General features: G+C 39.7%; 1 protein-coding gene across 1 annotated transcript in view; it reads left to right on the top strand.

Moving 5' to 3' along the window:
* The window catches only part of SPTBN5 (spectrin beta, non-erythrocytic 5), a 91,128-nt gene that overhangs the window by 18,179 nt on the left and 47,254 nt on the right, over window positions 1–25,695 (top strand). Inside the window, exons 16-33 of the mRNA XM_048306301.1 lie at window positions 345–632; window positions 1,277–1,523; window positions 2,351–2,490; window positions 3,461–3,560; window positions 4,115–4,285; window positions 4,376–4,540; window positions 5,289–5,515; window positions 6,059–6,245; window positions 7,437–7,637; window positions 8,667–8,783; window positions 9,342–9,505; window positions 11,261–11,393; window positions 12,232–12,377; window positions 13,568–13,682; window positions 15,608–15,718; window positions 16,825–17,004; window positions 20,415–20,618; window positions 21,853–22,002. Of these exons, the coding sequence (XP_048162258.1) occupies window positions 345–632; window positions 1,277–1,523; window positions 2,351–2,490; window positions 3,461–3,560; window positions 4,115–4,285; window positions 4,376–4,540; window positions 5,289–5,515; window positions 6,059–6,245; window positions 7,437–7,637; window positions 8,667–8,783; window positions 9,342–9,505; window positions 11,261–11,393; window positions 12,232–12,377; window positions 13,568–13,682; window positions 15,608–15,718; window positions 16,825–17,004; window positions 20,415–20,618; window positions 21,853–22,002 (3,046 nt within the window). The remainder of the gene's footprint in view (window positions 1–344; window positions 633–1,276; window positions 1,524–2,350; window positions 2,491–3,460; window positions 3,561–4,114; window positions 4,286–4,375; window positions 4,541–5,288; window positions 5,516–6,058; window positions 6,246–7,436; window positions 7,638–8,666; window positions 8,784–9,341; window positions 9,506–11,260; window positions 11,394–12,231; window positions 12,378–13,567; window positions 13,683–15,607; window positions 15,719–16,824; window positions 17,005–20,414; window positions 20,619–21,852; window positions 22,003–25,695) is intronic.

Below are 25,695 nucleotides of genomic sequence, written 5' to 3' on the forward strand. Positions count from 1 at the left end.
GAGGATGAATACCAAAGGATTGTTTGTGGCTCTAAAAAATTATCTTTACTAATGTGAGTTACCTAATTCAAAATGTGGAGGTATCACTTAGGTCCTGAAAGAGGGTAATCAGGGGAAGTAAGGGTGATGGTAGGAAAATAGCAGATAACTGTGCACAGGAGTTCAAATTTGAAATATTAAAGTTTTTTACTTCTTTAAGTTTTCTGCACACTCACAATGGGAATATGTTGCCTTAGCTGACTTTCTTTTTAATGGAACTGTTAATATCCAAATCCATTCCTTTTAAAGAGTCCTGGTTCAAGCTCTAAATAAGTGTTCATACAGTTGAATGTATTTTATTGAAGGATCAAGGACACCAACCCTGCAGAGAGCAGGACCATCACTGAGCAGGTAGAAAACATGGAGAGGCTTCTGGCAAAGCTCAAGCTGGAAATCCAAAAGAAGCGGGACATTCTGCAGTGGGCCCAAAACCAACAGTCCTTCCTGCAAGACAGCCGTAGGCTCCTACTATGGGCAGAGGGCATTCGGGAGAAACTGAGCAGTGAAGAAATGGGTCTGGATGTGGGATCTGCAGAGCAACTGCTGAAGGAACATCAAGACCTGCTGATAGAAATTGGCTCTCAGAATGAAAGGTAGAGAGATTCTGTCAAGGTGGGCAGAGTGGGGTGATATGACAACAGTACTGTGAAAATGAAACACATAAATCATGTATATAAATTGTGCATGAAAGTGATACCGAAATTTTATTCACATGCACTTGAACTTTAGTGACAAAAGGAGACTGCAAACACAAAATCCCATCAGCTTTTGCATACTTATCCTGATGGCTGATGTAGGGGGAGGGAGGAGCTCTATGTTTGCAGTGGTAGAATTCCACAAACTCTCCTGACGCTCTCAGAGAGTGCCATCTGTACTTTATTCCAGTTCCCCCATTTCTTCTCAGGCCTTATACTTCCATTTGCCATCATTTTCAGTTCTTCTTTTGCACTGTTATAAATTTCCAGATACTGTTGGCCCTCTTTTCCGTTTTAACATGAAAACCTGCTTATGTGGGCTTTCAGTCCAGATGGGGAAATCTCACTGCCTCCAGCATGTACCCCTGAGCAATAAAACAGCTGTACTTTGTGGTGCTTAACCAACAGGAAAAAAATGAAAGGGAGGGAAGGAAACTTGGTGTATGGGCACTGCCAAGAGAGCAAAGAGCTGTGATGAAAGAGAATTCATATTCCCTCATGCAGAGAGGTCTCTTTTTTTTTTTTTTTTTGACTCTGGGAAGATTTCTGCAACTGGAAGAGCTTGGGCGCACAGTAATCCACCAACAACCCAGTAACAGTAGGACCACAGATGTCCACCAGACCATGGAGAGGCTTGCCAAGGAGAACAAAGAGCTGGAGGAAATGTGGGAAAAGCGATGGAAAAAGCTGCAGGATGGCCTGGAATTGCAGAAGTTCAATAGGGAGGGAGACCGTATCAATGCAGCCCTCTCTGGCCATGAGGCCTTTCTCCGGGGGGATGACCTTGGGGTATGTACAGCAGCTGATCTTGTTTTCTCCTACTTCTTCTCCCCATCCAGGGACTAGCAACAATCTTCTTTATTCGATTGGCTTCTTCATTCTTCTGATCACAGCATTTCCATACTTGAGAACCAGATTTTCAGGATCTTATTAACTTCCTTATGTTCTTATTCATCTTAATAAGAACAAAGCTCATTGTCCCTCAAAAAAAAAAAAAAAAAATTAAAAACAGCTAAAGCTGTGATTTGTTGCTGTTTGTACATGTCATATGGTTTATATAAAATTGACTCATCCATGGAAAAACAAGGCTTCAGCTTGAACACAGTAATTTTTTTTTCAAGTAAAAATGTAACCTTTTTTTAAATAAAAGCTTTTCCTTTCATTTAAGAACATTAAAGCGTACGAAGTGAAAAAACAAATGCACACAATATTCGCAAAATCATTGAAGAAGGAGGTGGTTGTCTCTCACTGCCTATGTTTTCAGCTGAACCCAAAACATTGATACCTTAGGATCAACTGAGTGGAATAAAGTTTTGCTAATTAGTCTTTTGTATTGCTCATCCCTAGATGGGCCAGAGTGCTGGCATAAATTTAGAACACAGATTTTCTTAAAAGGTGAAAATTGAACCATAATGGAAACCTAGAACAGAGCAACCAGATATGTTACAAACCTGCTGCTTGTTTGTAGCCCTTGAACATCCTTGGGCTCATGCAGAATGTACACTGTATCTCCTGCCTGAAAGAGAAGCGGGAAAGTAAGGTCCAATTTTTTTTCACTGCTACAGAAACAATATGAGCAAGAAAAGTCTTGATCAAATTTTCTTTCTCAAATGCAGGACCATGTAGATGCTGTTCGAAACCTGCTGAAGCAACATCAGGAATTTGAACAACTGCTGATGGCACTGAGGAGACGAGTGGAAGCACTCAATGAAAACGGGGTGAACCTACTAGAGAGCAGGCACTTTGCATCTCATGTGTGAGTCCAAACCTACTCCTCTTTTATTGAGCTCTAATAAATGATCCAGTGTGATCAGGGTGAAGGGAAAAACTTTCTCTGAGGAGAAATTAGTTGACTTCCAATCCACAGTCTGGTGGATGAGGGGGCAAAGGGATTTTTTTTTTAAAAATTAGATTTCCTGTGCTCTCAGGACAAATAGGTGAAATGCTTTAGGTTAAAAGTGACATTCGGCAGACACTAGAATAATTTGTCTTGTATCATAAATTACAGTGATAAAGCTTTCTTAAAGTGAACTCATTAGATGCCTGTAGAAAAAGAATTCCTTCATTCATCAGTATCGTATATTAGAAATATTGTTTGCTTTTAAAAAGTTACTGAAGACTTCACAAGCAAAACTCTTCAGGAGCAGCTCTTTTGTGTTTTTGTCAAAGTTGAACTGTTACCTGTAATTCCTTTTTCTGTGTTAGAGCCACTAGGATCTAGTAAGGGGACCCCTTTGCAAACAAGAATTAGAAATAGAGTATCAAAAGACCATGTTCTTGTGATCATAAGTGATAATGTTTTGAACACTCCCCCCACAAATTTATAAAAATGCCCTTAAGATCTGATTTCTTGCCAGCATTACTACCATCAGAAAGCCATTCCAAAATCTTATTGCACTTACAGCAAAGAGGAAGTTAGTAGTTATTTATAACTGATATAACAATATTGTGGATTATTAGGGGCAGAGGGAGGTTGCAGCATTCCAGTGTATGACTGCAATTCACTAATGTGACACAGCCATACAAGAGGAAAATCCAGAGCAGCTGGTAAGCAATACCTGCTCTCCAGGTAAACCCAACATGGTGATAGGACAGGGCCATATATCCCTTCTTCCTGTCAGCAAAGTTGTTGAAACTAGATTACATTTATATCACAGTCATGACTGCAGCATAAGCAAGGGGAACCAATATTAGTACAGCATTGGAGTTCCTGTTTTTCTTGGTAGTATTGAAGAGAGAATGGTCACTCTCCGGAGAAGGTGGGAGCAGCTGATACAAAGCAACGCCAAGAGAAAACAGAGGTTGTTGGATTCCCTCCAGCTACAGGTAATTGATACAGCACATTCGGTCGGGCATCTGTGAATTTTGAATTTTACCCTTTGTCTTAATATGAGACAAAAACTGCTGAGCATTCCTACTGCAGCTCACTTTCTTTTTGGTTGTGGGACAGAGTTTTGTTCTTCAGAGAGCAGGTGATGCACTGGTGACAAAACTTTAAAAGGTATAACCATAGCAAAATTCCAAAACAAAAATGGAGATTTTGAATGAAATATATCAACAGAATGTTTTTTCTACTGGATAAGTTTATTCTGTTCATTACTTATTACTGTTCTGGGCCTTAATAATGTAGTACAGTTGCTCTGAATTTTGGCACCAAACTTAGCTTTCAGTGGTGAGGTACAAAGTTGTGCTGGAGGATTGGTTCTCTTCTGGTTAAAATATTTTATCCATGATGCAAACCTTCGCTGACAATTACAGGCAACAGATTAGTAAATGTGATAAGAAAGGGATCTATCATGATGTCTTAAAACCTCATCTATGGTTCAAGATCATACTTCTTCATTAGTTAAATCAACTTAATCCTGTTTCTTTTCTGTAAGGAGTTTAATCGTGATGCTGCTGAGCTTTTGATATGGATGGAAGAGAAGTACAAGATAGCGTCAGATGAATCCTATCGTGATCCAACAAATGTTCTACGCAAACTGAAGTGGCATGAGGCTGCTGAGAAGGAAATGTTAGCTAACGAGGAGCACTTTACAACACTGATAAAGGTGAAGGCACTCTGGAGCTAAGTTTTCCATTTTTTACCAGAATTCATAGATGCTGATCTGCTAATAAAGTGATGCACTGTGTTTCTCCAGAAAGGAAATCAATTGATTCAAGACAACCACTATGCTGCAGTTTCTGTCCAGAAGAAGATGTCAGAGCTTCAAAAGAACTGGAAGGAATTGTATGGCAAGATGATAGAGCGAGGTGATAAGCTGAGACAAGCTGGACAGCAGGAACAGCTCATGGAACTGCTGCAGGTCAGGAAGTCATGAGGAACAGAGGGGAGGAATGGTCTAGGAGCCTGGTTTCTCTATTGTGTGTACACCACATAACGGAGGAGAATACTATCCTGATAAAAGTGGGTTTTAAGGTCTCCATTTTGTCTGCAGTCCCAGGAGAGAAACCCCAATATTATGCCATCCAAGCTCACTTCAAAGTTATGATCATGGTAACAGTGCCAGCAAAGCATCAGGCTGTTGAAGTCGGGCTCAACACTGCATCTTGTGTGCCCATCCAGTACTGGGAAAACAACCCAGACTCTGTAGGGGTCAATGCTGTGCAAACATAACTGCTTGCCTGGAGGCAATCTGGGGCCTGCAGCGATGGCACTGTATTAAGCACATGGTCATCTGGTCAATTTTTTATAACAAGAACAGTATGCTGTGAAGCTGTTTTGAGACCATTACGAATGGAACTGCTGTTGTGTTATAGCTACAATCTGAAGTCTTTGAAGATTGTTTTTTTTATATTATGTTGCTGAATATATTTCAAAGAGACTATTCTCAGTGATGTGCTTTAGTGTCTCAGAGAGAAGAATACTCCAAAATAGTTTGCAAAACAAAATATTCCCAGAAGATGTCTCTTAGAGACATCCAGCCATCATATTACCAAGAAAGGACAATTGGATTTAAAAACTGTGTCCAGGAAGCTGTCATAGGAAGGAGTGAGTGAAAGAAAATGTTGTTGAAAGGACAGTATGAGTGTGTAGTAATCTTTTCCTGGCAGGATGCCAAAAAGAAGATTGAAAAAATTGAGAAAATTCTTCAGGAATCTGAGACAGGCCACGATTTGCGCTCCAGCCGTGATCTACTCAAGCAGCACAGACAGCTGGAAAATGAGACACGTGAGCTGGCAGAGAAAATGAATGCCATTGTATCTCATGCAAGGAAAATGGCCACCACTCACTTTGACTCCCAGAGGATTCTGGAAGAAACACAGAAATATCTGAAAAGGTATGGTGTCCGTCTGTTTTTTGTCTCCACCCACCTCCAGTGACAAATAACATTTTTTATTCTACCTTCTGAACACTTTTCTTGGTTGATTAAGGAATGATTTCTCCTCCCAGCTGGAGCATAACTATGCTTCGATCTGCACCTACACAGCTGCCTGTTGACCCACCTCAACCTCAATGACTGAACATTGCTCCTTGCTAGCTGCCCTCCTCCTCTAGTCCCTTTCTTATGCACAGGTCATCCACTGCTTTGGAAGAGGTACCGTGATCCAGCATTCAACACATCACAGGACAAACCTAGGACTTTAAAAGTGTAAATAATTTTTTCTCTGCTTACATTTAGTGTTATCATATAGGTCTGCTTGCCAAAGGTAGCCTTCCATAGAAGGGCTCCTTATATGTGCAGCCAGTACTAATCACTGAAATTTAATTGCGAAGAAGTGTCCAGTGTTTTGAAATCTCCACAATGGTATCATAGCCTAATTCCCTTGGCAGAATGAGGACAAAGCTTTGTTTTAACATATATTTAATGGATGATCCACAGGTTTGAGTCTTTGCAAGCACCTCTTTATGAGAGGCGTAAGCTGCTGGAAGCTGCTGTGGATCTTTATGAGTTCTACCATTATCATGACATGGAACTGAACTGGATCAATGAGCGCTTGCCTATTGCCCATTCCACCAACTGTGGGAAGTCCTTGGATGTGGCTCAAAACCTGTTGCAAAAGCACAAGGTAACTCCTTTAATCAAGTGCATTATAGCATGGTGGCACACTGCACTTCACCTCAGCCTGCAAACCTGCACCTGCATGGTCAACACTTCCAATGAGTACATTCACTGATTCCAGCTCTAGCCCAGCTAAAATGGTTCAGTGGGTCGGCACAAATCAGCAGTGTGGTGATGGTTTTCAGAACAAATACAACATTCCTGTGAGAACCGCAAAAATTTGTCATATTATGGAGTATTATTAATCTGAGAAATTGCATAACTCTTCCCATTAAAAGAGGATAAAAAGCTAGTGTATCTGACACTAAATAGAAAAAAAGAGGGGTCTTCCCTATGTAAGTTGAGCTGGGTTGAATATTTTGACTGTAACATACTCATCCTATTGTAGTTTTCTGCTTGCTGCTTCATTATACATGCAATCTTGAGGTTTGTCCATAGTGGATTTTGTAGGAGAGCATATAACAGGCATTTAAAAAATATTTTAAATCTGTACTGCTTTTAAAATGGTTTGAACAAGATACAGTGACTGTATTTATAAATATAGGTTAATACTGATTTCTGGGGAGTTTGACTCTTTGTAGCAGTTCCTCACAGCCAGAGGGGCACCTCAGCTGTCCTGCACCACAAGCAGTGCTGGATTTTTCAGCACCTTAATTGCAAGTTTCATGAGAAAGGTTATAAGACCAGTGGGGAGGATTCATGGAGCAGTAGTTCAATAATTTTCATGGTACTGATGACAATGTCTTTCTCTGCATCATCCTCAAGACTCTTCATCTTCTTGGATATTTTATTTTTCCATCAGCAGCTCAACACTCTTTTCCGATTCCCCCAGCTTTGTGTCTCACCCTGTGATCTGCTCCATCTCCCAAACCTCCCTGGCTGGACAGGGGAAGGAGCATATGCATGGTAAAGAGAGGACGCCAGGAGGACTTTGGTGTGGGGAAGTTAAGGGATGTGTGCTGCTTCCTTACATACCCTTCCCTCCTCTCTCAATGGCAGTACCAAAAGCAGAGCATTATGTGAGTGGGGCTGGCACCCCAGCAAGTGTGGTAGAAATAAGACAATCCTGGTGTCCACTTGCTGTACTCTGGTCACTGTCACCAGCTGCCAGTTTTGCTTAGGATTAGGAGCACACAGAATTTACTTGTCCTCACATTTCCTTCCTTTATTCCTATTTTCTCTTTCGTCTCATTCCCAGGAACTGCAGGCAGAAGTGAATGCTCACAAACAGCAAGTCCAACGGGTCCTGGATAAAGGAAAGACAATGATTTTAGGCCAGCACCCATCAGCTCAGAAAATAAGTGAGAAATGCCAGGAGCTTGTGACTGCCTGGCAGGGCTTGGAGAAGTCCTGTGAGGAAAGGATGAAGCAGCTGCAGCATTCAGTTGGCTTCCAGGAGGTACAAATTAAAGCAAAGAGTTTACACAGTAGCTTCTTCAGCAAACAAGAGGACCAAAGTGTTAAAGTGAATTAAAAAAACAGCTTTGCTGGGCCTGGTATTCTTTTCAGTTGCTTGAGTCCAGACTCATGGGAATGAATGAAGGGCTGGATTGTATAGTTGAATGTAGCCCCCACTCCAGCCCTGCTGCTCTACAGGCTTCCCTTGGGTTCTATACCCAGCCCCTGTGGCTGTGCACAGAACACGCTTTTCTCCTAGTAGTAGCTCCTTTCTCTGTGTCTTTATGCAGTCTCAGGCTTTGACTTAATTAATGTAATGGATCCTGAACTGGCCCTTCATACTGGAGAATTATGACATGGAAATCAAAAAAGAGGGTACTTCTTGTGCTAGCTGTTCTTTACCTGTTTCAGGCAACAATGTTCCAGGCAATAAAGTGTTACTGAGGAGCACATAACATTCATTCACTGTCAGAGCAAGTTAGAGATTTTGGCTCTATTCTTTTCTATGAGCTTCTGGACCTTCATGCTTAGCTTGTTAAAAAAAGAAAAAAAAATTGCATGCAAGTACGTATCCAAATTTTCTGTCATCAGTGGGTCATGTAGGGGTGCAGTTATTCAGAGAGCACATGCAGTTTTGTAGGCATAAACAACATTTGCACAGAGTTCACAGGCCCAGCTAAAGTATGTTCCCTGGAGTATTTGATCATCTGGCCCTTATTTCATCTATCTGTAAAAACACTTTTCAATACTCTAGACTTTATGAAGCCTGGTTCTTATAGTGAATTGAACTTCTCAGGCAAGGGAAGGAGAAGTGTAACACTGATACTACACACTTAGTTATCCTGCACTGAAGTCTTTCATCTGTGACCCCTTCATTGTTTCATGTTTTCACAGAGAACAGTGAACTAAATATTTAATAAAACGTAAACTTTACAGTGCACCATCTATTTAGAATTTATTAGGTAAAAAAATGACATGAGTGTTTTGAAAGTTGAAGTAAAAGTTCACCTGTTTTCTCTTTAACTCATAGTTTTTAATGAATACTTCAGATCTGGAGGCTTGGATAGCAGAAAAATATCCACTTGTGACAAACAAGGACTATGGTAAAGATGAAGATGGAACACTGAAACTCATCAAGAAACATAAGGTATTTCTCTGCTTAAATTCTGTAGGCTAGCCTGATCTTTTGGTCTCTCTGCTGTCATAAAATTTTTTGTCGCATTGGTAGTTGAGTGCCCAGCCATCTACAAGATATTTTGCATTGATATATGTCTACATATGGATAGACTGATAGAAGAGATCAGTGCAGTTTACTAACATGTTTGGAAAAATGTAGTTTGGGGAAAAAGGAGGATGGTGAATATTTTTATATTTTTCTGAGGCCAAAGCTGAGTATCTGCTTTTCAGTTTCAACAGATGCATGCAGAAGCCTTATAATATTTTCCTAAAATCAAAGATACAGATAAAGTATTAATCCAGGAATGCTTTACTTTTAATTGTCTTAATCCATCTAATTTATTTTGATTTCTGTACTTTTTTTTTTTATGTTGCTAGAAAATACTCTAAAATTGATCAAGTCTTGGAGATGCCACATCCTTCCCAAAAGTACTTCTCTTTCAATGGCTCAATCACTACACCCTAGGCTGTTCACTAACGGTGGATATCTTGGGCACCTGGCTCTCAATTCACTGTTTTACTTTGTCAGGCACTGGAGCACGAGATTGCAGTTTATCAAGATTTGTTGAAAGAACTGAGTGAAAATGCCCAAACTCTTCCTCTTGGGGGCTCCATCCAGTATGTTGAAGTTGATGCACCAAAGGAACAAGTTCATTCAAGACTCCAGGAGTTACAGGAGTTAGCAGCAGCAAGGTATAAAACAGAACTACCCCTTGGGTCCTAAATTAGATTCAAAGCCCACTGAAATCAATAAAGGATATCTCCAGTTACTTCACTGAAATTTATATTCATTCTATTATAAATAATTTATTAATTATAATTATAATGGGGTTTTATTAATAATTACAATTTTATAATTAAATTCTATTAATTATATCCTCTTTTTTCAATTTTATTTAGGAAATTGCTTGTTTTTTATTTATAATTCTGTGCATTTATGAGCTTTTCATTTTACTAAGCAAGACCTCTACATTTTATTCAAGGAGTTTTGCTACATATTAAGAATTTGATACCTACAAATTTCCTCTTTACCTTTAATCATCCTCCTGTAAAGTGAGTTGAGGTGCCAGATTCTGACTTGCATTTGTGGGATTTAGACTCTGCTATCAATGGGAAAAAATATTTTAGAAGGTTCCCTTAATGCTATTGAAAACTACTTAATTTTTACATATAGTAAGGGAGACAATAATGGATACACTTATTTATATGCTCAGTGACTGTACTAGTATAGGAAGGCTTTTATTCTTGAATGAATAATTCTTGAATGAATAAATATTCTTGAATGAATGAACTTTTCATTTCACTTTCTTTCAGTTATTATTACAGCAAGATATTCACAACAGGAGAGTTGGCTTGTACGGAGAGTGTTAACATTTCTAGTTTGTTGTCAGAAAGGAAAAAATGTCTGAACAACTTAGATTGTTTCCCCACAAATATTTCACTCAGAAAAGGAATGGGGCTCTGCAAGCAGAATAACAAATAAATTAATCTGAATACTAGAATAATCAAGCCTAAAGAAAATGCTGGTGTTTCACCTTTCCTTTTTATTCTTGTTTACAGTTGAAAAAGTAAAAGCATCAATAGAAAGCCCTGTGAAAGAAAGGTTCAGAAAAAGAAATAATCTAGAAATATCAAAACATTTGTGCGTGTTGAACACAGGAAGGTTTTGTTTTCATTCTTTCTAAATGTTAAGCTGGGTCTCATGGTGCCTTATTGGTGCTCTGGTTTGTACTGCTGGTCTGCGTTCTCCTTGGGCTGGACTCTTAACAGGTTGCATCTCTTGTGATGAACATTTGGGATTCAAAGTGGGAAGCCAGGTTCTTCTTTCCTGGAATATTTGCACAATGGCCAGGCAGTGCTAGCAGATGAAAAATTGATGTATTATTTGTTGTGGAAGCCCTGTAACATGTCTGGTTGAATTATAAAATAATCTAGACCATTTGAAATATGTGACAGGTTGCAACAATTCTGCCAAACAGGCAATATGAGCAGAATTACAGCAAAAGGCTTTCATAGCATCTGCTTTCCTGATGCACCACCCTCAGAAACATTTCCTTCTTGTTTTCATAAGCAATTCAATAATCTTTAGAAAGACAGATCAGGACAGATCTGGAAAAAAAAATAAAGGGTATACTTTGTCATGGGAAGAAAAAAAACAGCAAAAGCAACAAGAAACCCCAACTGAAATCAAAAACAGAACAGGGAAAGAGCTCAGATAGGCACAGTGCTCTTCTGGGAAACCCAGCTAATGAGATGAGCGTCACCTGGCTGACATCTGTCATCCTACAATCATAATTTCCAATTTTGAGAAATAGTCAGCTCTTTCATTAAAGAGAATGAGTCTTGATGGTGAGAGGTTTCAGGGAGTCACTGGAAGAAAGTTACTGATTTCTGTTCTCTTACATTGTTTTGGTCTAATTATATTATCTTGTCTCCTTCCCCCAACAGAGGGAAGAAGCTTGATGAAACTCTTGTCTTGCATGAGCTTCTACGAGAATATGAAGACCTGGAGGACTGGATCACTCAGCAGAAACAAACAGCCAGCTCTGAAGACTGTGGAAATGATTATGAACATGTCTTGGTGAGTTTTTTGAGTAACAGATCAAAAATCAAATGAATTGCATGTAGTGAGACTGTAAATAGATACCAAGGTTGTTCTTGAAAACATAAAAGACAGAATAAGGAGTAAGTATAAATAACTGAAGGACGGGAAGAGATAAGGATGAAGAGTGGGTGGGAAGGATTGAAGAACAGGCAGCACTACATCCTGTTATCATGAGGGCTGAGGTGTCTGAAACAACTGTGTGCTAAAATGTCTACACCTTCAGAGAGCAAATCATTTCTATTTTTAATAAGCAGATATTTCTGTATGGTAGTCATTTAGGATTTTATTTTTTAAATTGTGATTGCTGATGTACAGACATCTCTAGGTATACCTTTTCACATGGCGCAGAAACCAATCTAGTGTCAGCCTGTTACAAATCAACAGCCATTCAGAATCTTCATTCTTATAATTTATTTCAAAATATCTTGTGTTCTAAACCTTAAAATCAGACTACATTATCCATTTACAGTACCGAATACACATTTGCATTTGTTAAGTGAAAACACATAATTAATAATTTATATAATATATAATATAATTAATATAATAATTTCATTGTACATAGAATGTTTGTTTCTATTCCTAGTAATAATGTTTCTGCCTCCCATCTGCATCACAAACCTCATCTTTTGCTAAGAGTTTGAAGCTCCTCATGGTCTTTGAAGGTAGAATCCAATCATTCTCTGCAGTTTCTCCATCTCTAAGTATTATCAGCTTATTACCTGGCTGTGCTCTGATAGATGAGCAGGTGTGTTTGGAAAAAGAGAGCACTCAAAAGAGTTTTTTTTGGTTATTCTTGTTTTCCCTTCAAAAGCAACTTTGTGCCAAATACGACACATTCCGACACCAGTTGGAAGCGGCTGGGAAAAGAGTTGTGGCTTTCCAGCAGCTGGCAGACAACTTGCTGAACCAAGGGTATTCTGAGTCGTGGGAAATTCGGCAGATGCAGAAACAACTAAGGTAGGAGCCTTGTGTTAGCTCTAAAATGCTTTGTTCTTTCCATTTGCTCTTGAGGAGGAGGCAGTAACAAGAAACTAGACAAGGATAAGTCATGTCCTCCTAATTCTCTAATTGCAAACTATGTGGTTGTCTCACTGGTACAGAGCTGCTGCCAGCCTCACTTAAAATTAGCATCATCTACTTGCTGTTTTGGGTTCTTCTAAATTGCTTTGGAGGTGCTTTACAAGTAAGGATGAGTGAACTTCCTTTGCCCTTTGAAACAAGATCACCAGCTGAAAGACTTGGAGTTTAGATGCTTTTTATTTCTTCTTGTTTTTGAGTTTGAATGCCATGACTGTTCTGCAGAATAACATTAAAATGCTCTGAGCTTCTTAGTTCTGGTATCAGTCCAAACTGGCCCAAAGGAGAAGTATGTCTGCAGGCAGTTGTGGTCACCACAATGTAAAAGAGTTATTAAGCTATTAGAGAGCATCCAAAGGAGGGCCACAAGGATGATGAAGGGCCTTGAGAGGAAGCCATATGAGGAGCAGCTGAGGTCACTTGGTCTGTTCAGCCTGGAGGAATCTGAGAGGGGACATTGCAATCTGCAACTTCCTCATGAAGGGAAGAGGAGGGACAGGCACTGATCTCTTCTCTCTGGTGACCAGTGACAGGACCCGAGGGAATGGCCTGAAGCTGTGTCAGGGGAGGTTTAAATTGGATGTTAGGAAAAGATTTTTCACCCAGAGGGTGGTTGGGCACTAGAACAGGCTCCCCAGGGCAGTGGTCACAGCACCAGCCTGTCAGAGTTCAAGAAGTGCTTGGACAAGGCTCTCAGATGTATGGTGTGATGCACGGTCCTGTGCAGGGCCAGGAGTTGGACTTCAATGATCCTTGTGGGTCTTTCCAACTCAGGATATTCTCTGATCCTATGACTCAGTCCTCCAAGTACTGCATAAAAATCCTGAAAAGTGCAATTGAGAGGGGAACTCTTAAATAGGACCATTTCTTTAAGTTCCTAGAGCAAGCAGGAGGACAGAGCAGGGTGAGAGCCATGCTGCCACTCAGAGAATCACTCCAACAGAATTTAATGGCAGGGATGAAAAACAAAGCAATAAGAGGTTTTGTTTTCAGTCTTTCTTCAGACTGTTGGTCTCCTTTATTCCTAGTTTAATGTTTTACATGGTTCTTTTCCCCATCCTACCTTGAAGGAACTCTTGGGAGGAGTTGTTAGAAATTACCAGATTACGAGGTGAGCGGCTGAGAGATGCTGAGGCGATTCACAAGAGTTACCAAGATCTGACAGATGCTCTGGCCCATATTGAGGTAAAAATTAATGGGGAAATCTCATATAATGCAAAATTTATTTCAGCTTTTTTTATGGAATATGCTTATGATTCTCAGCACTCTTACTCCTGACTTCAAAAAAATTCTCAGTGAGAAGCCAGTGTGGTTACTCACAGCATTAAAAAAAAATCCTGGATAATCCTTAGACTCTTGACTGGTTACTTTAGGAGAACCATTGGTGAAACAAGGTAGAACTGGAGTTGCTGATCTGTGAGAAAAGTTGAGAAGATCAGGGCTTGAACTAAGCTGCCTCACAGTGCAGTGCATACAGTACTGTTGTTTGCAGTCATCAGGCTAAGAAACTACTGCCTTACCACGGCAGTTCTTTGTACACTGTTGTAATTTTATGTGTGCTGAAGAACTGTCCTGTGAAAAAGGCATTTGTTTGGGTTACAGTGACCATTAGCCTGGAAGGCTGTCAAGCAATCATGTGACCTGATGTGAAAAGCTGGGCCAAAAATCTTTTCCTCTCATGCCAGTGCCCCAGTACTGGCAATGATTTCAAACAGTCCCAGTGTGAAAACTAGGGGCAGAAGTCCCCCAAAATAATCTTCAGCATTCTGTTTGATCTGAACATCCTGAAGAATTTCACAGAGAAACCACATCCTTGCTGTAATGAGAGGTGTGGTTTCCCTAATGCAGATGTTTATAGGAGGCAGTGATCCAAGGGGTTCCACTGTTTGCAAGGCAATAGGGCTTTGTTTGGTTACATGCGATGAATTTTCTACTTGTTTGTGCTGGCAGAGGCTGCCCTATTCAACCATGTTATTCCTGTTTTCTTCCCCTGCCATGAATAGAAATTCAAACATAATATTTCACTGTATACCAGCTGGGATTTTCCGAACCTGGTGCCTATTTAACTTCAGTGATGAAGTAGTTAATGCTGAGACAGTGACAAGTAAGGGTTCAGAAACACTTCACAGATCAGCTGCTGGTTTATCCCCATGCTTCATTTGGTCCAGGCAACGACTACACCCACTACACCCTTCTTGCACTGCATATTGTTAATATCTTCACACCAGGGAGGGAGAGCAGTCATCTCATCCACCCCTTCCTGTGTATGCTGGTCAGAAGTGTATAAGGGAAAGCCCATTCTCACAGGAACATGGTACGAGAAGATCTTGCTTAAGTCACCAACTCCAGTGCCATCATAATATAGGCAACTACAGCATGCATCTCCTTTCATAGCACCTTACCAAGATGTGTTGTTGGTGTCCCAAACTAGTGATTTTGTTGCAGAAATGCTCTTCTCCAATGGTGAGAAACGTTCTGCTAATTTTCCCTAAACTGACCTGGAAAGAGTTTCTAATAATTTTATTCTAGCAGCAGTGCTGTTCTCCAGCCGAAATGACTTTTCTTTTTTCATGCATTTCCAGTGCATGTCTGGGTAACAACTAAATCCCCTCAGAACCTTTGCTGAATTAAAAACATGTTGAAGTTTCCATTTATGTAACGGTCCCTCCATTTCTCTCATCTTTACAGTGATCTTTCTTGTGCATCTATAGCTAAAATCTTATCTAAAGATGGTTCATAGGAAGACCACCTGTATCTCAAAGAATGGGCTAAAGCTGTTGCTTTTAAGAATTTGCTGTCACTGCAGTAGCTGTTCAAGATTGATTTCCAACACAAAGCCTCTAAGACATTTTCTTGTATTGTCTGATCAAGAAAAGACACGAACCTTCATTTCTAACCATCCATTTGAATAGCTTAACCATTAAGATATTTAAAAGTGAGTTACTAGGAGAGATTTTTCTGCCTTCCTTTTACCTATCATAGTTGAGTAACTCAATGCCCTCAACTGTGCAGTATGAGTTAGAGTACCCAAAATTATTCATGTAGGCTTGTAGTGATTATTGCTTGGAAGTAGGAAAAAACCAAAGCTTTCTCTAATTGCTTCCTTCTAGGAGAAGTCCAAAAGTATTCCAGATGATGTTGCTAAGGACATGAGAGGTGTGCAAACCCAGCTCCGAAATCATGTAGCCTTGGAGCATGAGCTCTCTGGGAATGAGCAGCAGGTAATGACAGTCACTTGCGGTCTTCAATGTGTAGCCAAAGTTTAGGTTTCCAAGATGAGCATAATAATAATTTGGTACTGTGAACCAAATTATTACTGTCTCTCACAGGAAGGCTGGAAATCTCATGGGATTTTCCTTGATTTTCTGGGGCTTTTCATATATTAAAGGTCTGATGGCAGTGATAAACTAGGTGTTTAAAACTTTTGAAATAAGGCACATACTGTAATAACTACTGACTATTGAAGTGATTCATGGGGATGTTTTTGAACACGGTTTGAAATGCAGGATTATGCCAGGTTTTGTGATATGCTTATCATCTTCTTCAAAGTGTTCCAAGTGATTACAAGGAAAAATCCAGAAGCAGAGAAAATTAACATTGATACAAATTGGACTGTGAGAAAGAAGGATAGGCATCACAACACAAATATGTAAAGAATTTAGCTCATGAGAACACCTATCTTGTATATGGGAGACTTGATTGTCTTCAACAAGACCAATAAACCTAGTATGAGTTTTCTCTTCACTGCTTTGTTTAATGCATATAAGATTATACAGTAGTATATGCAGTATAAAGCATAGCATGAGTTATATTGAGATTACTGAAGTAGTTATCCAAGTATTATTTATCAGTGGCCTCATATATTCTGGCTTTGGGGCAGTAACATTAGACTTGATCCCATCATCTGCTTGTTAGTTCAAAGGGAAAAAAGCATGAGACATGCATGAAGAGAATGTAGTCACAGTTAAGCTATATGGTCAACGAGGAAAAAAGAAATGGTTGGCTATTACTTGCATTATAATAGTAATTATAATACTACTTGTATTATTCATATAATAAATGGTATAGTAAAAATGGAAAACAAAATCTGGCTGCCTCTGAAAAATCACTGTTGTGATGAGCCTTGGCAAACACTGGATGTCACTATTACTCCATAGAACAGAAATTATAGAAGTTTTTGTTTCATATGAGAAAAATTAAGTAAGAAAATGTTGCTTGAATTGTATTTGCATGTACAGAAAAATAGCCCTTATCAGAACTTTTCTAATACTAGCAGGATCTCTGTGACACTCTCCTTCTTACCCTCTTCTTTCACCCCTCTGTACAGCTGCAGGAGCTGATCCACTCTGCAGATCAAGTGCTGCCCCATTGCTCCAAGAAGCAGGTGGAAGACCTGAAGGCAAAGCAGCAGGCAATAGTGACCAACTGGAAGGCCCTGAAGTCCAAAGTGGAGCTGCGCAGGAGACTGCTGGAACAAGCCTACAAGCTTTACGAGTTTCAGGCACATGTAAGTGCTCACTTCTGCCCTCTGTCCCTCGCTGCTCGGGGGAAGGTTGCCTGCAGTGGGTGTGAGTCAGAGGTGCACTTCCAAGCTGCAAAAAGCTGCAGGTGCTCTCTGTGTTATCAGTCAAGCATTCAGTGCTTGTAGATGTTTAGAAAGGTCTTATAGGATAAGGATCTTTTTTATAGGATAAGGATTTTTTACCTTCTGTAAAAATGGAAGCTTACATCTAGATGTGTAAGGAATAATTGTCAGCTTTCAGAAGTGGTCACTGCTTTGCAGGTGTAGCAGTAGTCTTTTCAAAGACTTTTCAATTTCCACTGAGTAAGAGTGACAGAAAGAGATGTTACTTTCCCGCTTATAATGCATAAAAGTTTGTTCTCTCTCTGTCAGGGCATGCAATAACCCTTGGCTAACTTAACTCATGGAATGTATCAAATACAACTCACTGATTTTTACACTAACCTCTCAAGTTGCTCAAACAGTGACATGGGTATATCAGCATAACATCATAATCAGCAATGCACAGTAGATTTTTCTCCAAAGAACTCAGCAGGTCACTGAGCTATGATTTGCCATGGAATACTCTGCAAATGTCAGTAGTCTCAGTGAAGACACTTGAGCTACACCACTGCAAATCAGTAGATATTGCTGCAAGAACTGCAGGTGCTAAACCAGCAAGTGTCCCCTTATATCATGAAGGGAGTTGCTAATGTAGATTTCTAGAATACATTTACATTCTTTTATTCTTGAACTGTTCCAGGTGTAACTACTGTGCTATTTCCAGATACCTCTGGTAGTTCACATTTTGTTTCTATTTTTAGTGGGAAGCAGAGAGTGTCTAGAGTATGTTCACCTGGAAAAAATGTGCTGCAAGTTTGTCTTAGGGCTGTAATCTGGGATCAAGGCCACAACAGAGTGTATGTGGTTCTCTTTTTTAGCATGAAAGGCATCTTCACATTTGATTAATCCACTTTAAGTCTCTTACAAGTGTTTAAATCAGCATTACTTGTCATATTTTATAAAAAGAAATATTATATAGTTAGAGAAAAATTATGTTTATGGCAGTTGGGGGTTTTTGAGGATTTGCTTGGTTTGTTTTTTAACCATTACAAATTCCATTATCATACGCAGAACTATTGATTGGGAAAATTAGTGTGATTCTACTGATGTAGGTGAAAAGTTCATTTGCCCACTGTCTTTCTAACGTCTCTAGGACTGATAGGAAGAACAAGGCAAACTTTTAGAATGTATTCTTCTATCATAGATTCTTGAAGTCTTCAACCTGGAGGCATCTTCATCAGGAGGTGGATCTTGGTGGATTTAGCCATTAAAATGTAGTCACTCAGAGTTCACTTCTTTATTGATTTACTTCATAACTTACATCATAAATTTAGGTTTTGACTTCAGAGAGAAAATGTCAAGTTGTCCCCATCCTGTGGGAGTGTTATTCTAAGTTTTATTGATAGGATGATGTAAAACACCTTTGGTTTGAATTTTGTCTGAAACGTGTGATGCATCCTGTGATATGAATGACAAATCTACAGCTCATTTCTCACTCTGCCAGTATGTCCTTTGATCTTCATGACTCTTAACATCATAAAACGAAATGACAAAGCCAAGTGACTGTATTCTCAGTGACATGTCTAGATGGGACTATGCTTCAGGCAACTCCCTGTCTCTTTGATGTCAGTCTGATGGCAAAAAGTATTCCCAATCCTCTCAATTTCCCAACAATAATTCCTGAAGAAGTGAAGAGCTGGTTCTGCAATTTGGTAAGCCTGCCTTTCTGCCCAGATGGGACAAGGCAGAACCATGCAGCCATGGCTAATAACTGTAAGAATTTCAATAACTCTAGGGTAGGTTAAAGCAACTTTGCTGCAGAATATCACCCATACTGCTGAATGCAGAGGCAACTTTGCTACCTTTCCTCTTTCACCTGTGCCAAGAGGTACACAAGCTTAATGTTAGTCACAGCTGTTCAGAGTACTTTTTTTTCATTATATTGTTCACATGCAGTCCACAGTTAAAAAATTATGCAGAGATTAAGTGAAACTAACAAACAAAAAAAGAAATTTCCATAAAATGAGAATTCTGCACAATCATCTAGTGTATCTCCTTACACCCCATCAAGTGCAATTTTAATGTGACCAAATAGCAGAGCTGGTCCTAACTTAAAACACACAGCACAACAGAGGGTTTCAAATCTTCCATGGAACTTTGTCAAGGAAGATGAGTGTAGACACAGACTCAAAGTATTTCTGAATGATCTGAGGCTCTTATCCTGAAGTTTGTGCTAGGATCTGCATGATGTCAGTCAGGCTCTGCTTAGGAGTTTCCTGCAGACTGATGCCTACTCTATCCTTAAATATTGCTGGCAGTGGCAGTCTAGTAGCCTCTTATTGGCTCTTGACTTGTTCCATTGCATGGAACAATATATCCTGAGATTTATGGAATTTTTCCTAATGCTTAGCTTAAAATCTCAGGGAGTTTTAGACATTTGCAGTGCCAAGTGCAATATCAGTGTCTACAGTGACATCCAGCTGTGTGAACAAATTAGTTCCACAAATCAAAATGGTGCCAACACGTGTGCACTACATGGGCCCCTTGAAAAGGACCACAGTCTTTATAAAGTCATTTAGTATCTGTGTTCACTGGCTTTAAAAAAAGCAGTATCTTGGCTTTAAAGCCTAAACTCAGGACCCCAAATTGGCCGGTTTCAATTTTGTGCGGTGCTTTTCCGAATTTATTTTTTCCTGGCTGTCTTTACAAGGTTTTGATGATATGAACAAAAATCTATGGGTAAAATGGAGCAGCCAAAAGTCTATTTCCATTACATAGTTTCCTTCAGTGGAAAAGCCAGCAACCATTTAAAAGAGAAAGTTTTTAGTTTTCTACAGTAAAAGAGAACACTTACTATAAATAATAGTCTTTTAAAATACATTTTAAAAACCTGAAAGACCATTAAATACCTCAAAACTGAATCAACTAATCCAAACATACTTAAATTATAACAAAACTTAAGCATCATATATAATCCCTTGTCTATTCCTTGCAGTCCTAGTTTTTACCAAGAGCAAAACTCCTACTGCAGATTCAAGTACAATGCCTAAAGTAAGCGGCTGTTGAAGGTGTAGAATCAAATGGAGGAAAAGACATACAGAGAACATCAAATTATTTTTACTTGCACAATTTTCTTCAATCACAGACAATAATCCTCAGGGATTTGTTTTAGAATTTTCTTGCTCATGATTGCTTCATAGCAGTACTCTAAGCACTAATGGAATATTTTATTTCTTATCTATGATTTTATTACCTATTATTCACTTAAAGTTGACGGGTCAGCCTATGATTTTCCTGCCTGCTAACCTAAGCTTGAGCCCTAACCTCAACTTTCATATTTTCTTGGGTTCCAGGTGTGGGACTATGTCTTATGGACAGCAGAAATAATAAGGGAAATGAGAGCCAAGGAGACTATCCGGGACATATCTACTAGCAGCCTGAGACTCACCCAGCATCAGCAGCTGCTGGCAGAGATCGAAGCACGAGAGGAGAAGTTCAGTCATGTTGTACAGCTAGGACAGTCCCTCTTGCAAGATGAGGAAATGCCATCAAAAGAGGTAATTGAAACTCCTCTGAGTGCGGTCATACATATTCAGCTACTGGACCCCAACGTAACTACAATTTTATATTGTATCACACTGTGAGATAACAAAACGTGTACACTCACTTGTCCATGTGTATGACCTACATTTGCCTCAGTGTTTTACCTAGCTTGGGCACAAAAACATCTGTTCCATTTCCTACTTCAGCAGTAGATGAGTGGAGGCATCTCCTGAAGGTCCCCTGCAGCAGAGCTGGACTTATTCAAGAAGTTTACGGTGTTCTGAGAAATGGAGTCAATTCTACCAACTTCCCAAACTGGATTTTCACACAAATGCTACACTTCATATTACAGTGGTATATCCACACCAGAACAGTCTGGACAAAAACCTGTCAACCAAAGAATGAAAACACTCAAGCATATGAGAAAGTTTAAAGATTGATTGAAACATTTTCTGTAGTCAAGAATTACACTAGTAAAATATACTCCCTGGAAATGAAAGATTTAAGTCAAAATGTCAGTTTACTCATGACAAATAGCTTCTGAGATTCTCACAGCATTTATTTCTTTTCCAGTACCTACCAGTTCATTTCTCCCCTGACAATTCATTAACATGTCTCTTGAGTATCTTCAGAAAAATGTAGTTTGTGCAAGTTACTCTCCCATCTCACCAAGCTATTTCCGGAATATTTGCTGAGTATTGCACTGTATGAGTATGGTAACTAGAAATCTTGCTGACTGTAAAGTCCTTTGCCTGTAGAAAAAGGTAGGAAAAATCATTTATAGAAGGCCTGTGATATACAGTGTTTGAAAGCTGAAATTATATGAAGTCTAACCTTGTGGCATGTATTCACTGGCTAGAAGAATATGCTAAGTTGATAATTTTTATTTTAATATCTGTCACATAAAAATTTGAAGTGCTGTAATAGCACACAATGTTTAGCGACAATGAAGAATTAGGATCCGATTCTAGAAGTCACACTTGAGAAACAGTAACCTTTCTTTGCTCTTGGCTTGGACTGCATATGTGCTGTAAGAAGCACTTCTCCATTGTTGAAATGAGGCACCTCTGATTATCCCTCTGCCCAAACAGTAGTGCTAGAACTTGTTCTACTTTTTTTCTGTTTAATAATTTTGTTGCAATTTAAAGGGATTATCCACCACTTCACTTAATCCTTTCTCCTCTCAACTTACCCATATCCATGGGATATAAAGACCAACATGAGTTTTTAACTGGAAATTTTGTTCAGATTCAGCAGAAGCTACAGGCTTTGTTGGAAGAGAAGAAAAACGTATACAATGCATGGAGACAGAAGAAGGAGTGGCTGGAGAAAATACACCAAGAACAAATGTTCTACAAGGATTGGGATCACCTTGACATGCTCCTGAACTCACAGGAGGTGAGCAATTTATAAACTCGAAATAAGCAGTTAAACTCTTCAAGCATGTAAACTCTTTCAGACTAAAAAGGGCACTACTGCTCACCTCGAGCTTGAAATCCTTGTGTCTGTGTACAGACAAGACAGTCTCTTTGTATTGTTTGTGTTGTGGTATCACTTGGAGACTGTAGCAATATACGAGATGCTCTCCATTCTCATGGGGCTTAGAAACAAATAGATGAACCTTACCTGAAAGGTAATTCACTGCAAATAAACATAAGAGGGAACATATGAGAGTCACAACAGAAGAGGGAGACAAGAGTCTAATATTAGTTCATTTTATAAGCAGATCTCAGCATGCCAGCTGCTTAACCACTGGCTTCAAAGAGGAAGGAAATTGTAAAGAGGGTTTGAAGGGAGTTTACTTTGCAGGTGTTGCTGGAATTCTCACCTCAGGCTGAGAGTTACACTGGGAAAATGCAACTAGTGGAAAATGGATGTTGGCAGTGTGAGTTAATACAGGAAAGTGAATTGACTTCTCAGTTCTACAAGGGCATTGATATGAGTGTGTAGAACAACAGTGAAAGAGTTTGTAAGGAGTATTAACTTCTGTTCAATGCAACTGAGAAAAACAAGCTAGTGAAATAGGCCCTCTCATGAGAAAAGAGGGCAGATATAATTAATGCAAAGAGACAGAAGGATGTTCTTACTATCATCATTTTGCAGCTCTTGAAATAGATTGATTTTTTTCACCATTACTGAATTATATTTTGTATTTCTTGCACTTTCTTTGATTCATGCAACAATTTCAAAAGGTTCCAGTTCGAGGTCTGGCATTTGCTATTACAGAAAAGAGTGCAGTCGCTCTGCAAATTCATGAATTGATAGATTGCTGCAATTGTGCAGAGACTTGGCATGCAAGCCACATCAATGGGTTGCAGGCTGCCAAACTGAAGGATTGACACAACGCTGGAGGAGGTTGCACCTCTGGGTCATTTTTCATTAAGGAAAATAATCCTTGATTCTCCAAGACCACTGACAGCAAAATATAATGGCTCTCATTTCTTGCTGAGCTCTATTTTCCACTAGTGCTTTGCCCCAGCACTAAATCCTTTTGGAAACTGACTCTGTGCTGTGCCATGCAGTGAAACTTAACTCTTTGTGGCACAAAGGAACTTTCTGCTACTCCTTCCTTGAAGGAAATGCATGTTTGCATAATTCCTTGTAATTGGTTCTTCTGGCAAGTGTGACCTGCATTCTGGAGTTTGTGACATGAAACAGAGAGTTTTACCTAGGTTCAGGTTTCTGGAGTAAAATATTACACAGTTCTGCCCACTCTTTGTTGCTTATATGGCAAATGACATGATTTGCATTATATCTATCTCAATTCCCTACCAAGCAGTGGTATATCATTGTTAAGCTCCTGCATAGGAGCTTACCAGGGAAAATTTAAACTCTACAGAAGTTAGGCCACCGTATTTTTTCTCTTTTCATTTAATTGGTATCAGCCAACACACAGAAGCACTCTCACTACAGCATCTGTTTGCTCTATGTAATGCACAGGTAAATGTGTAGGAAGCTGCGGTGGGTAGGTGATTATTTTGCCCCTCAGTTGTGAGTCCTGGTTGCAAAAGTCTGTATTACTCATACATGAAGCGGTAATGCACCTGACACTTCTGGTATGGCCCAGCACATTCTCTACAGGTAAATGGCACTTCATATTACTTCTTTGTACAGATGAATTTGCTATTGCCACAGGCTGTGACGTAGACTGCCACAAAAAGGGTTGGGTGCTCTTCAGAGGCTAGGTAAATTCTCCTCGTGAGATCAGAAACCACAAGTTTCTTTAGCCAAAGCAAAGCCTGAGAATGAAGATTGTGACCTCCAGGACAGTGAAGTGCAGATTCTGTCATCAGAATCATTTTTCCCATAGTATCCTCTCTATGAACTTCCAAGGAGTCTGGTCCTCAGTTTTCCTCACTGACACTGAGCATTCAGAAGGTGGAACTTTTACTATCCAGTAAAGTGTGGATACTCGGCTGCCCCTTCCAACAGCCCTTCACACACTTTACAGTCAAGCTGTCTTCTGCAGCTGCCACTATCTGCTGTGTAGATCAGTATAAACAATTTGATAGTGGAGTGAGGTTCCTTAGTCACTACTTGTGTTTCACTTCTGTGCAGTTGAGCTCTTGGAAGAAAAATCTGCTCCTTTTGGATTGAACTCTGTTACTACTATATGGAGTTAAATGTGGCTGCACAGTGATGCAGACAAGCAGGATGATAGGAAAGCAGTTCTTTGAAACGTTTTCCAAAAAACTCAGCCAAGGTATCAAGTGAAGACACTCAAACCATTTTCCCAATTTCATCATTTGCTGCTTTCAAGAAGGACGAAAGGAAACACACATTCAAAAAGCATTCCTGTCAGACAAACAAATAGAACCAATGTTTCCACCCTTTGAGTTTCTTCTCACTTTTGTGTTTGGGTCAAGGCTCAGTTACGTGCATTTCACTTCTTATGTCTGCAAAATGTCTGTGTAAGAAAGAATGTCATAATTTTTCAATCCTATTTTGCCAGTACTTCATATGCCACAGACCAGAAGCAAGAAACAGGGGAAGGAAGAAGGTAACAGAGGAATATTTTAAACTAAGAGCTACTACTGAGAATTGCTCTTTCATTCGCTGTCTGTGCCACTGTGACAGGTTTGACTTTAAGCCAGCATCTTATATTACATCCAAGTTACTTAAGCCTTCAAAGGATTTTTGCAGAATATTGTCTACCATTGTTCTGTGCTAAAGAAAATAGAGCAGATGTGAAGAAAATTAGGCAAACATCTATCTTTTATATTTTTTTTATTAATTCAGTTGTGCCATCAAATGGAACTTCTGTAGGAATCTCTTCTAAGACCTGCAAACTGAGATTTCGTCATTCAGAGTGCAGACAATTAACAGCTGAAAAAGGGAAAGAAGGAAAAAAATCATTTTTGCTTCGAGCAGAAACTGTGTCCAGTACTCTCTGCTCTGTTCTGATCTTTTCGCAGCAGCAGATCCATTGCTCAGGTTAGCTGCTTTTCTTTTTTTCACAGACGAAATAACAGCGAGTTCGCAGGCTGTCTCTGGCAGACGCTTTTGGCTCCCTCCTACTCTGTCTGCAGTCTCACTGTCAGAACACTCCGGGAGCAGAGCCGTATGCTCTGTAATTTATCTTTCAGCCCATCCCACACTCATATCGCTTTGCAGACATGACAAGAGGTGGTAGCAGTTTTAGAAGAGCTGAGACTTTTTATTTTGAATGCGGATTTTTTTAGTTCTTTTTTTTTTCCCTGGAGAATGTTTATTCATCTCTCATTCCTTTGCTTCAGAGGAAGAATGGAAATTTCCAGTGCCAAAGGAAAAAGGATTAGGACTTGGTTTTAAGCACAGGGGGAAAGGCAAGCTTCTGAGGCTTTGAATTTTGCATCACTTAGGACTAAGCTTCAGAATGTCATACAGGGACCATCGCTGCAAACCTTCATCTGCAACCTATGTCTCCACTGCAGAAGTGCTGCTTTCTTCCTGTAGAGTGAGCCCACCTCCTCCTTTTGAATCTGCTGTGCGGGACAGGCCTTTCCAAAAGATGCCAGCACCAGCTTGGCATCCTCCCACTGGTCAATCGATTGCAGAGCTTGCTCCTGGAAATGCCATCTCACCACCCAGCAGTAAATCTTACTGCTCAAG

The sequence above is a fragment of the Corvus hawaiiensis genome, chromosome 6, assembly GCF_020740725.1.
Source record: "Corvus hawaiiensis isolate bCorHaw1 chromosome 6, bCorHaw1.pri.cur, whole genome shotgun sequence".
In the NCBI taxonomy this organism is placed as follows: domain Eukaryota; kingdom Metazoa; phylum Chordata; class Aves; order Passeriformes; family Corvidae; genus Corvus; species Corvus hawaiiensis.